At 43.6% G+C, this 12,848-nt stretch overlaps 1 protein-coding gene across 1 annotated transcript in view; it reads right to left on the bottom strand.

Moving 5' to 3' along the window:
- RASSF5 (Ras association (RalGDS/AF-6) domain family member 5) overlaps positions 1-12,505 on the bottom strand; it is a 54,602-nt gene extending 42,097 nt beyond the window's left edge. Inside the window, exons 1-2 of the mRNA XM_015427697.1 lie at positions 12,378-12,505; positions 10,010-10,201 (exon numbers count right to left, since the gene is read on the bottom strand). Coding sequence (XP_015283183.1) covers positions 10,010-10,129 — 120 coding nt within the window. The 5' untranslated portion in view covers positions 10,130-10,201; positions 12,378-12,505. The remainder of the gene's footprint in view (positions 1-10,009; positions 10,202-12,377) is intronic.
- Positions 12,506-12,848: the final 343 nt, after the last annotated feature.

Raw genomic sequence — 12,848 nt, 5'->3', positions numbered from 1 at the left:
CCCCACCCCCCACCCCTCGATCTCCCCGAGGCGGCAGCGCCCCCGCCCGCTGTCTGCCCCCCGCAGGCCGGTCTCCCCCCCGCCCCCCGCCCTGCCTGCCGGCTCCGGGGAGGCGGCGGCGGAGGCGGCAGCAAGGCCTCTCCTCCCTGCCCGCCCTCCACCCCTCCCCAGCCGGCCTGCCTGCCTGGCGGCTCCGGGGAGGAGGAGGCGGCGGCGGCGGCAGCGAGGCCTCTCATCCCCGCCCTCCCTCCCTCCCTACCCGGCTGGCCTGCCGGCTCCGGGGAGGAGGCGGCAGCGGCGGCAGCGAGGCCTCTCCTCCCCGCCCGGCCGCCCCCCCTCCCCACCCACCCGGCGGCAGCGTTAGCAGTTTCGGGGGGATTTTAACATCCCCCCGAATTTTTTTTTAACTTTTTTTATTTTTGTGCACACGTGGGGACTGGCCCACGTGTGCACAAACCTCCCCCAGCCCCCCAGCTGCCCCCTCCGTGCTGATTTAAGTATCCGCACGGAGGGGGCAACTTGGCTATTAGTATAAGGATGGAGCAGAGATTCAACAGTGGCTATTAGCCACAAGGTATAGATAGGGACTCTGGGGCAAGTGATGCACTGTATTCTTGGTGCTTGGGGGGGGGCAACAGTGGGAGAGCTTCTAGTGTCCTGGCCCCACTGATGGGCCTCCCAATGGCACCTGGTATTTTTCACCACTGTGTGACAGGGTGTTGGACTGCATGGTCATTGGCCTGATCCAACATTGGCTTCTCTTATGTTCTCTTATGTTTCAATTAAAAGCAAGTTGGAAGGAGGTGGGGAAAGAGAGCCAAAGACACATCTATGTGCTGCAGTTGTAACGAAGGGAATTTGCAGAAACAGATTCCCTGTATTTTGCGTACATGGGCCTCTGTGGAGGACTTTTCTGTTATTCTTTCAGTGTGACAAAGATGTGCATAATGGCATCTTTACCCACTCCCCCCGCACACATTTCTTCAATACTGGAGCTGGACCAAAAGGCAGAGTTGGCCAAAAGTATATTCTCAATCATCCTTGTGAATCTCTGAACATATGCACCCTAAGGGTTAGTGATGAATGGCAACTTCCACTCAATTGTATTTTTGCTTACCAAAACTTAACTGTGTGCTAAAGAAAATATTAAAGTAGATATGGCAACTAGCTCTCTGTAACTGTTGTTTAGGGATTTTTAACCAACATTTTAGAGTTCAGCTCCTCACAGAAATGCTCTGTTTGCTGCAAGATATAACAGATATCTTCCACATATACTCCTTCCACATATTCCATGGGGGATTTTGTCACAAATGCTATTATGCTTCATACATTATTGGACCAAGAAGCAGGGCTGCCCCCTGGGCCTGTTCTGCTCCAACATGATGTCTAGGGAAACTGATGGAACCTTGAAACATTGGAAGTAAAAGTAATTATAAGGTAATAAAACAGTAAACCATACCAAATACGCACATCAGTGTAATAGCACAACTGAAAACTGAAAGTGCAGCATGAATTCAAAGATTAGTGTAACAAACTTAACAGAATGCCCAGTACACAGTGCTTCATGGAAGCTTAGGAAGGTAATACAATACAGGGAAGAAGAATACTATTCTATGTAGAATGACTTCATAAGCTTTAGGATTCCTTATCTATACTCAGTTTTCCCAAAGAGTTAATTAAATTTTGAATCCAGCACCTATTTTTGCTACATTAGAAGCATTTTCTAAGCAACAGGCCAGATAATGAAACTGAAGCTCAAATACTTTGGCCACCAAATGAGAAGGGAGCACTCACTGGAGAAGACCCTGATGCTTGGAAAGATTGAAGGTCAAAGAAGACGGGGACGGCAAAGGATGAGATGGTTAGACAGTGTCATCGATGCAACGAACATGAAGTTGAGCCAACTTCAGAGGACGGCAGAAGACCGGAAGGCCTGGAGAGAGCTCGTCCATGGGGTCGCGAAGAGTCGGACTCGACTGTGCGACTGAACAACAACAACAAGCAACAGAATGTCATACAACAAAAATCATGTGCATGTGTTTTATAAGATGGAAAGGACAAAAGGAGGGAAACTAAAAGGTAAGAGACATGAACCAAAGAATGTGTTCTTTATTTTATTTTCATACCCAGAGCTATTTCAGATGGCTAAATATGTAATTTGATTAAAAAGCATATTTAGTGCACCAGGGATTTTAGAAAGTTTCAATTCAGTACGCATCCACCCTTCAATTACAATTTCTTTGCTAGTCTCCATTTCATTAAGGTAAAGCTACAGAACTACCCTCAATGAGAAACACTGGTATCAAGTTGCAGATAGAATTCCACTCTTATGCACACTCCCTGCTACTGGTCTACAACTGGAGACACAAACAGGTCACACACTAGGAATACTAGCACTGCTGATCCTGCATGGTTTTGTTCTAGCGTATGTGTAACAAACCGTCAAAATTACAAACCCAGCATATATACGCCTTTTTAGAAAGTCTTTCATGTGGAGAATACACACTCACTCAGACTTAACAGGGCCGTTGATCCTAGTATACTGTATGCCTGCACAAAAGTAGTCTGAAGGCCAAATTCAAATGCTGCACCTGTTCTCCCTTTTAACAATAATCCTGTAAGTTTCTTAGAGATGCAGGGGGAAGTAATCTACCCACTTTAACTGGCCCATCCTTACTAAGCAGCCTGCATTTTAAAATCTAGATCCAGAATTCATTTAAATGAGGGGGGATTCCTATTTGCTATATATACAGATTGTATACAATTATTTCCTCTTCTCCTCCCATAAGCCTACAAATTTTGTTCCAGCACACATTTTTCTCAGTCAGCAGGAGGCTCCTGAGGTGATCAAGTGTCTGAGGATAACCATTATCCCTTTGTAAATCATCTGTTCATTTCCCATATTAGGAGATTATTTGCTCCTACATCCTTTTGACCATAATTTGGCATTTACTTCCTTCAGAATGCCAGGTGCCTGTTACAGCTGCAGGGGGTGAGTGGCTCTCCATTCTCAGCACACACATACCATTCTATTAATTGAACCTTCCGAAACCAATGCAAAAAAGTAATCATGCCATTTTAATAGTCCCTTTAATGGGGACATAATTTCTTAAAAGTCTTAAATTATATCCCTCTAGCCACCAAAAACCCAGCTACTTGCAATTTCCATTAAACACAATGTGATGCTACACAGATATATCAAAGAACAATTTGTCAAGAAAGCTAAGGCCAACATGAGAAACCTGGGGGGGGGGGAGAGCTTTCTGTATTTCTGCCTGATATGAAACACAAAGGTTAGAAAACTAGAAATGAACAGCCAATCCACACCCAATTGCAACAGAAGCTTAACACATTTTTAGTATATATCATAAACAAAATTATGATAGCACAGGGAAAAGATCAGGACTGCCCATGCTTGATGGAAGCCATTTATTACAGGAGCATGTGGAGGGCCTCCATACAGGTATCTTGACTGGGAAACAAGAATGGCGATTCCTTGAGGAAAACTAGTTTAAGGGAGGTAATCTATAAATGCTGGGTAGGAATATTGGCCCCTGCCACATGGCAGGGGAAAAGCCTCTTTAAGGCGCGGCTTTTAAATGTTGACATGGCGTGGCGGGATCCCCCGGCCGCGCCGCCTTTTCTCCCCGGCGCGATCAAACGCCGGGGAGAAAACCCAGTTTCGACGCCTAGCCGGCCGAACTGCGCATGTCCGAGCATGTGCAGTTCTGCTCCGGGCCGGGGTTGTGCCGGCGCAAAGACGCGCCGGCGATCAAATGCCCGGTTTGCCGCGGCGCGTCCCTTTGAACCACCAAAGGAGGTGGTTCAGTTTGCCGCGGCTTATCCTGGGAAAGGGAGAGTTCGGGAACGGAAGCCGGACGCTTCCCAGATGTGGTGGTGTGATCGCGCCGGTTTGATCCGGCCCCGAACTGTCCCGCTCCCGGACCAAATAGCCGCGTGTGAACGGGACCATAGAGTGCTAAACTGTTTCAGTTAAATAAAATTTTCTGTTAACTTAGTTTCTCTAATGGCCAGACTTTCTCCATTACTAAGTGTCCTGGATGTACATAGCTCAGTGTAGACAGCTGTGGTTTTTTTAATCATATATATATTTTTTTAATTAAAGCAGATTTTTAAAAGATTAAGCTTTATCCATTTCAAGTTCTGCTTTCACAGGTAACGTGGTTTAAAAAGAAATTTGAACTTAATTCAACAGTATAATCCCTTAAAACTGAATATATGACCCTCTTACAAAAGGCTGCTTTCCTGTGTAAAGATAAAACTGTGTGTAGCAAACATCAGTCATCATACAACACAATAGTTCATGCATTTATACTAGGATTTGATTTGGGAGGCCACAGACTGGCAAGTCACACCAGGGGTCATTTACTGATTCATCCAATCCAATGTTAGATTTATACCCCACCCTCCCCAGCAGGCTCAGGGCGGCTAAAACAAAGGCAATTAGTTCAGTAGCCCAACTATAACATTTATGACTCTACCTACTAGTCAAGGAGTACTACATTTACTTTTTTATGGGGTTGGGCACCTATATAAGAGAACTGAAAGCCACTGGAAAGAAAGAAGCACCTTCCAATGCTGATTCCAGTTGAACCCCTTCCTAAACGCAGTAAAAGAAACCCAATTTGACAGCAAGAGCATTGTTATTACTTAAAAATCAGCAATATATTACATATACTTTTTTTGAATAGTATGCATTTTAAGTTAAATGACTACAAGTGAAATCCTGAACAGAGTTACACCCTTCTAAGTTCAATGAACTCGCAAGGATATATCTCTGCTCAGGATAGCCATGTAAGAAACTTAAAAGTGCCTGAGGTTTTAGTTTTAAATCAATATGTTTTAGTTTTAAATCAATATGTTTTATGGTTATAGCAACCCATTAGCATGCACTTTTATTTAAGAAGCATCAAAATAATAAATTGAAAATTCTGATTAAGTCAAAATAGTTACATCAGAGTAGATTGATATAAATTAGCAATCACGATCAATGTTCCCTCTAAGCTGTGGAGTCTCGTGAGCAATTATTCTGCTTTGTGAGCTACTGGCATTAAAGCTATGAGTGAGCAATTTGGCTACTGCATAAATTAGTTGGCTCTGGAGCCATCCTCCCTGAGGTAAGACAAAAATGTGTGAGCCAGAGGCTAAAAAACTGTGAGCTAGCTCACACTAACTCAGCTTAGAGGGAACACTGAATGATGTAAATCAGGTCCACCACTCCAGTGCAACCACTGTTTGCAATTATTCCCAGACAGTACCAAATCTTCAGCTAGGACACGTCTGAGTTGCTTCATTACAGTATGGGAAAGAAAGCCTACCAGCCACATTTCAGTTCAGAATGCAAACACCTGGAATCCTGTTGTCCTACCTTCCTGCATCACCTGAGCCTGGTCTCCAACCAAATTTTCCTGTAAGGCAAAGTTGTTCTACAAAGTGTCTTCAGTCTGGAACAAGCAAACATCACACTCCCTCCTGTCCACAGAGGCAGCAGGGGACCTGGATTTTCAACTGCTCCTTGTTTTGGAGTTCTAGCAAACCCTCAACTCTACCTATGGCATCTAGAAAGCATCTCAGCCCATACTACTTCAGAACTTCATGGTTGGTGGCAGAACCAGCAATTTATAGTATGTTTTAGAGTGGATTTAATAAAACTACATCCCCATCATTTCACCAGTGCTTCCCTTGGCTGCAAAGGCAATGAAAAGTCTAAAAAAATCTCCAAGTACCCCAGAGATGTCACAAGTTGGATCCCATGGATCCACCAGTGTTTCCCTCTTTTGCAAGGATCCTTCTGCTGAAGCAAAAGGCTTAGGTGTTAGAGAAAGGCTTCATCCTTGTTCTGGGGAAATGCACAATAGATTGGTGTGATCCAGCGCCAACTTTCGACATTTCCCCCATATTTATTAAACTAGAAAAATAAGATTGGCAACTCATTAATGATACTACCCTGATGGCACCTGGTATTTTTGGTCACTGTGTGACAGACTGTTGGACTGGATGGGCTATTGGCCTGATCCAGCATTGGCTTCTCTTGTGTTCTTATGCACCCTGGAAGTATTATGACCATTCTCAGAAACAGCTTCACAGCATTACAATCCATTAAATTATAGCTGGCAACTGAAATAGGGACTTTCATTAATCTGTGATTCCTGCATGGTTTGTTCAGCAAACAAAGAGGAGGATCACTAGCTGCTGAGACAGAACACAGAGATAGTTTCCTTCACCAGCCTTGACTCCAGTCTCAGGATGTTCTGGAAATGTCCATCTTCCCCAATCCCCCTTCCCCTCATAAAAACACAAACTGTGCTGGAAACCAGAATACATCCTCCTCACCAAATCAGTGCAGCTTTAACAATCACTTATAGTTGTTTGGTGTGGGAGGACAGTGCTGGGACGCAACAGAACAGTCCCCATATACCTTGTAAGCCCCTGTTCTCTTCCTTTGAACTCTAATTCCAACCAGCAAACAAGATGAAACATCACCAGTGTAGCACTCATTCTTATATAACATAGTGGGCTCAAGAACTGTTCTTCATTTGCAGGACTGTTTCATTAAGCGGACATCAAGCAGAGAAAAATATAAAGTAAGGCTTGTGTATCCATACTGGCTATTATAAGAGGAGGTGAGACAAAGCTATGGAAACAATGTTCTTGTGTAACTGAGTTTGCCCCGAACTCAATCTTTCTACAGTTCTCACAGAAAACGAAAACACAGAACTCAAGTCGTTAAGTGCTACCAATGAAAAAGGGGACGAAGCCTCTCCTGTTCCAGGCTCAAATCCAAATCACTAATGATTTCAGAATTTCTTAAATGGAGACAAATTATCCCGCATAATTGAATGTATGTGTTTTGCACACTCCTCTGCAGCATCTGGTGCTGGCCTTCATTTGAGAAAGAGGATACTTGGCAAGATGGACCAATTTTCTGATACTGTCTAACTGTTTCTAGCATTTCTAGCTCTCCATGCAAAAGGAAGATTTTCAAAGGCACGAAATGTGCACTGGTACAGAAACATATAGAAGATTTTGATCTTTTACAACGCCCACAGACATGACTCAGTAAAGCCTTTTTTAAACAAATGGCAGCAAATGAGACTGGTTATTAAATGAAGCTCCCTCTTCTGTCCTACAGTAATTCCAGAGGGAATGCTAGAAAAATGGAAGAAAGCATCAAAAGAAAAGACTACTGCCTGCTGTGTGGAAAGGCACCAAATCACTTGAGACGTGTGAAGTTCAATGGTTCACCACACTTTTAGAAAGATGAGCCCCACACTACCTGTTTGGATTTAACAGTTGCAGCTTCTGTCATAGAAGTCCAAGGGCACATGTCTCAATTTTATATACATTTCTCCACAGACACAAGAGGCAGCCCACTGAGAAGTGACATCACTTCCTTTTCTCAAGCTAAAAGCAGACCTAAGTTCAAACTTCTGTGCAAGGGCTTTACCATGTGTTCATTTATACCAGTAAAACCTTTGAAGGTCTGAGGTTTCTTTCTTCCTGTGTAAAAACTAGACTTCCCCTAAATGTCTTTTTCCCTTCTCTTTTTACAAAACTATCTGACTGGTGAATCAAGGCTGTGCAGAGACCATTACTTCTGGGCAGCAGTTGAGGTAACTCCCCCCTTACTGTGTCAATAATACTACCCCTGATTCAGCTTCAGTATAGATGTACAAAATTAATGGACGGGTGGGCAGGTTTATGTTAGAAGAGGAAGAGATACTGCAAAAGCGGGGGAAATTGTTCATTCCATTTTTAATTCTGCAAGCAAACCAACCAATGAAATCGTCCAAAGAAAAAATGATTTAGAAAGACAGCCTTCAGTGGGGGTGGGTGGGTAGTGCTGTATGGAAGCACGAAGACTTGCACACATTTTTCTCTTCTTTTTAAAGGACTAGATGAGAACTTATAGGGATAAGCACTCATCCTTCCATTTACTTAGAAAACATTAAACTTAATATAAACACGTTAAACTTTATACTTCTATCTTAAACTGAAATCTATAACCCTTTATCAAAGATACTGAATTGAAGAGAGATTTTTATGTTAAATATGAGCAACAGGTGAAATTACCTTCAAAAAAGGGGCCTGCTGGACCAGATCAATGGTCCACTGGTCCAGCATCCCAGTTCCCACAGTGATCAATCATGTGCCTCTGAAAAGCCTGTCAGCAAGACATAGAGACCAAAGCCTTCCCGCACTGTTCTCCTCTAGCATCTCTGACTATGGAAACACTGTTTCAAGGAATTCAAGGCAAAGGTTCTGGCTTACTAGTTAGAGCACCTGTTTTGCATGTAAAAGGTTCCCCATTCAGTCCCTGGTGTCTCCAGTGCAAAGGATCAAGTGGTAGGTGATGTGAAAGATCTCTACTTCAGACCTTGGGAAGCTACTACCAGACAGAGTAGATAATACTGACCTTGACACACCAATGATCTGACTCAGGGCCAAACCACATGTTACCTGTGACATGAGTTGGGAAACTAATGTTCCCAAATGCTCCAGGGCCAGCTTCAGCTCAAGAAGTATGATACAAGAGGAGCAGAGGCTTCAGCCTTCCCTCCCAGGCCCTTTCCAAAGCTACAGTGGAGATGGGGGGCATATTTGGAGGGGCAAATATCAGGTTGCAGAACCTCAACCTTACTCATGTCACAGCTAGCAGGTAGTTTGGTCCACCATATAAAGCAGCTTCATGTGCTCACTCTGTTCCTTTATCCATCAATGGATTTATCCTTTATTAATTCATCTTAACCCACTTTTAAAGCCATCACGCCACTGAGTTCAAGCATTACAAATGTAACATATATACTTCTTCCCAGACAAGAGACTGGTACATCACAGGTACTACTACAAGATGCACTGTCTCATGTTTCGCTAGGATCATCTACCAAGCCCAATTGTATAATTATTTAATGTCCAATTACCAGAGTTCAGCATCGTAGTAATTTCTCAGATTATGAATAAGTACAGCCCTATTGGCCTAGAAAGTATGGCCATTAATTTTCATGGAGAAAACACTGTTGTGCTCAGTAACTTACAAACACCCAAAATTATCTAGGTTTGCTTAGTGCATATTTACACTATTTCTCAACTGTAAATATACCTTAGTGCAAACCAATATATTTCAACTGAAAACAAGTACATGCATTTGTTTAATCACATTGGGAGCTTGATTTAAAACAATGATTTATATCATCTCAATTTATAATCCATCCACCTTGTTAAGCTTTCATCTAAGAGTCAATTGCTAATTGGCTATTGGTTATAGTAAAATTGTAAATTATGACAAAAAAGTAACACAAACCCATTTTATTTTATTTTGTTCAAATCTCACAATACTAACACTCATATATTATTTGAGGAGATTTTTCCACAAAGCAGGTTTACAGCTGTCAAATAAGATTATCATACCACAGTCTATTATATCAGTAAAGGGCGACACACATAATTACACACACACACACACACGAACAAGCCACAAAACCTATTGCTCATCCTAAGTCCTCAAGTGTAAAGCCTGAATTGAACATATCATCCAGTTCAGGGCAGATTTTTCCAAGACAACATCCTCTTTTTGAAAATATGCACACTGAAACAATGTCACTAGACTCAAAAGCATCTACAAGACAGTCTAATGTTCTTCGGTCATTTTTAACAAGCCATCTCACAACCTTTAACAAGCTAGATGGTCAAAAACGTTGTGTTGCAAAAGATTACTACAGGGTCTCAGTTAGCTCACTTTGACATGTAGGGGATAGCAAACAGGTGTCAAAGTCAAATACCCAGATGAATGCAAAAGGATCAGATATTGAAAGAGTGAAATGCCGGAAGGATAAGCTTTAAGCTCCTGCAAATGAGCATGTATATTAATATAACAGCAAAATAAATGCCACTTTAGTATTAAACAGCAGGCTAATTTTGATAGCCTGACAGCTAGCAACAAACACAGACCTTACTATGGGAGGGAAAGACTGTTACAGAAGCGTGTTACCTTTGCAGCACATTTGCTCTGAGGATTCCTGGACAAAGTGGTCCTAGCTGTGAAAAAATAGTCATCGGTGTCCTCATCCAAGCTACAATAACCACTGCTCATGCTGTTGTCGACAGTCATCTAAGAGGGGATACCAGATTCTCAGAACATGTGGAGTCTTCCTGGGAGCCAAAGAGCCAGGTAACCATCTGACTTCCCAGCTCACTGCAGCCGCTGCGGTGTTTCCCAATTCAGTTCCTATGTGATCAGCTGCATACACTGTTTCACCTCCTCCAGAACCCACATGCCATGCTGTGCAACAGTTCCTTTTGACGAACAAATCAAGGCAGGTCTCCTTTTAAAAAAAAAATAGGCTTTCTTATCATCCGCCAATTTCTCGCTCTTCCTTTCTCTCTCTCTCTCTTCCAGCTAACCTCTGCCAGAAGTGGAGAAGGTGCAAGACCCTGAGAGACTTTATTCAGCTCCTGGCTTGCTCCCTCACTCACCATCTGTGGCTTGATCTCTTATCTACAAGCCCAGGGAGGCTGGTTGCTGAACAGCATCACCTCCCTCCTCCCCCCAGCCCTTCCTGCTTGCTTTCTGTTGAACCGAGTTGAGCCACTTCCTCTTGCAAGATTTCTGCACAGTTTTCTGCAGAGGCTTTGTGAGAGTGAATTGTCAGCACCTCAGCTGATTTTGATTGGCACAGCTTAAAAGACAAGCAGAGTTATACCATAGGTAGGGGGAGGTACAGTCTCCAGTGTCCATAACAACAACATGTACAAAAGGTAGGGATGAAGATCAGAAGAGCCAATTAAAATATATATTACGAGAGAGAAATCGCTAATGCAGTGCCCTCCCAGGTGAATATCCTGTGGCAATTTAATGCATGCCTTATCTCACTGGAAAGCTGCCCAAAAAAACAAGCTCCAGCACTGGGTTTGCTCTCTGCCCAGTAACTGATTTAAGCAGCTTTTTGCCAAGAAATCCGGGTAAAATAAAATGGGGTGGGGAGCCCAATCTCCGTACGTAACCTACATACAGCCCCTCCCATTCATTTTACAGGAGCAGCTGGACAACCACTGGACTTCCCTGGAAGCTCAATAAGACACCTGGCATGAGGGGGTTTCCACTCACCTCCCAGTCCAAATAATAAATCAATCACACTGGTGCACAGCAGAGACAAATGGAAGGATAGATTCCCCTAGCAACACTTCAGCACAAGAAGCATTGCGTGCCTCGGAATTCTGCAGCTAATTTTAGAACAGTCAGGATGATTTTTCAGCATAGCTGGCACAAGCAGGCGGCAGTTTTGATCATAACCTTAGCAATGGCCCTTCATCAGGTTCAACTTTCCCATTTTTCACCTACTAACCCATCAGAGGCACTTTGACACAGATCTTCAGCTTTAAGTAAGAAAGCCCTCAATTTTTACCAGTTCTGATTCCTTAAGGCCTAAGGCTACAGCCCTGTTCTGAGCTACCTTTGACTTCCATCTTTTTAGGATCAAATCACACAATTCCAGTCAGAGCCGCAGCACTGGAGCAGGAACAGAAATCTACACACCCACACACCCACACACATACAACATGGTGTTTCCCTGACAAGAATGCCCCCAAACAGCTAGTAGACCCAATTATATCAACATGGGTACACTGCAAGGGGAAAGGGTTAACACCCCAGCTCGGTGATTTGTCTCCAATGCACCCTACCCCCTCCAAAACACACCGTGCTGCTTTTCACCAGTATAGAAAACATTGGGATATCTGATTCAACTCCGAGTAGCATGTAGCTTGATCCTGAGATACTAAGTCATCTATCTCCAAGAATATTGACATGTACTTTAAAAACATTCACAATTTTTTTTTCTACAGACCACCTGTTCAATTGTATAAAGTGTTAAGATTCAGCATAAGCTTCCCTTTAAAAAAAATGGCATTTCAACATCTACTCCCAGTCATATGAAAGGCACACACTGCACCCCACCATGTTCATTCATATCACCTCTTGCCCACTTGTTTTGAGCCTATCTCTCAATGGTGCACCATCCTGTGTAACTTCTATTGCCAGCCACAGTGGAACCACCAGCAACCAGCATGACGTTACAGGGTAGCCAATTGCACTTTGAGAAATTTTGGGCGGGACCTGGAAAGGACAGAGGTTGGGGAGGGGAGTGAGGCTCAGGAGAGATGCAATGTCAAACAGTCCACCTTCCTCAGCTGCCATTTCCTCCAAGATAACTGATCTCTGTACTTGGGAGATCACCCATAATTCTGGGAGAACTCCAGACCACACCTTGGGGTTGGTAACTCATTGTGACAATGCAAGTCCACATTTGGATTCCCTGCTGAAGAGGGAAACAGTTCTGACCCCACAGTAACCATCTGACTTCCCAGCTCACTGCAGCCGCTGCGGTGTTTCCCAATTCAGTTCCTATGTGATCAGCTGCATACACTGTTTCACCTCCTCCAGAACCCACATGCCATGCTGTGCAACAGTTCCTTTTGACGAACAAATCAAGGCAGGTCTCCTTTTAAAAAAAAAATAGGCTTTCTTATCATCCGCCAATTTCTCGCTCTTCCTTTCTCTCTCTCTCTCTCTTCCTGCTAACCTCTGCCAGAATTGGAGAAGGTGCAAGACCCTGAGAGACTTTATTCAGCTCCTGGCTTGCTCCCTCACTCACCATCTGTGGCTTGATCTCTTATCTACAAGCCCAGGGAGGCTGGTTGCTGAACAGCATCACCTCCCTCCTCCCCCCAGCCCTTCCTGCTTGCTTTCTGTTGAACCGAGTTGAGCCACTTCCTCTTGCAAGATTTCTGCACAGTTTTCTGCAGAGGCTTTGTGAGAGTGAATTGTCAGC

Source organism: Gekko japonicus, unplaced genomic scaffold (assembly GCF_001447785.1).
Source record: "Gekko japonicus isolate JY-2015 unplaced genomic scaffold, Gekko_japonicus_V1.1 scaffold413, whole genome shotgun sequence".
Taxonomy (NCBI): domain Eukaryota; kingdom Metazoa; phylum Chordata; class Lepidosauria; order Squamata; family Gekkonidae; genus Gekko; species Gekko japonicus.
The sequence above is the reverse complement of the archived record's forward strand: the minus strand, read 5'-3'. Positions and strand labels throughout refer to the sequence as shown.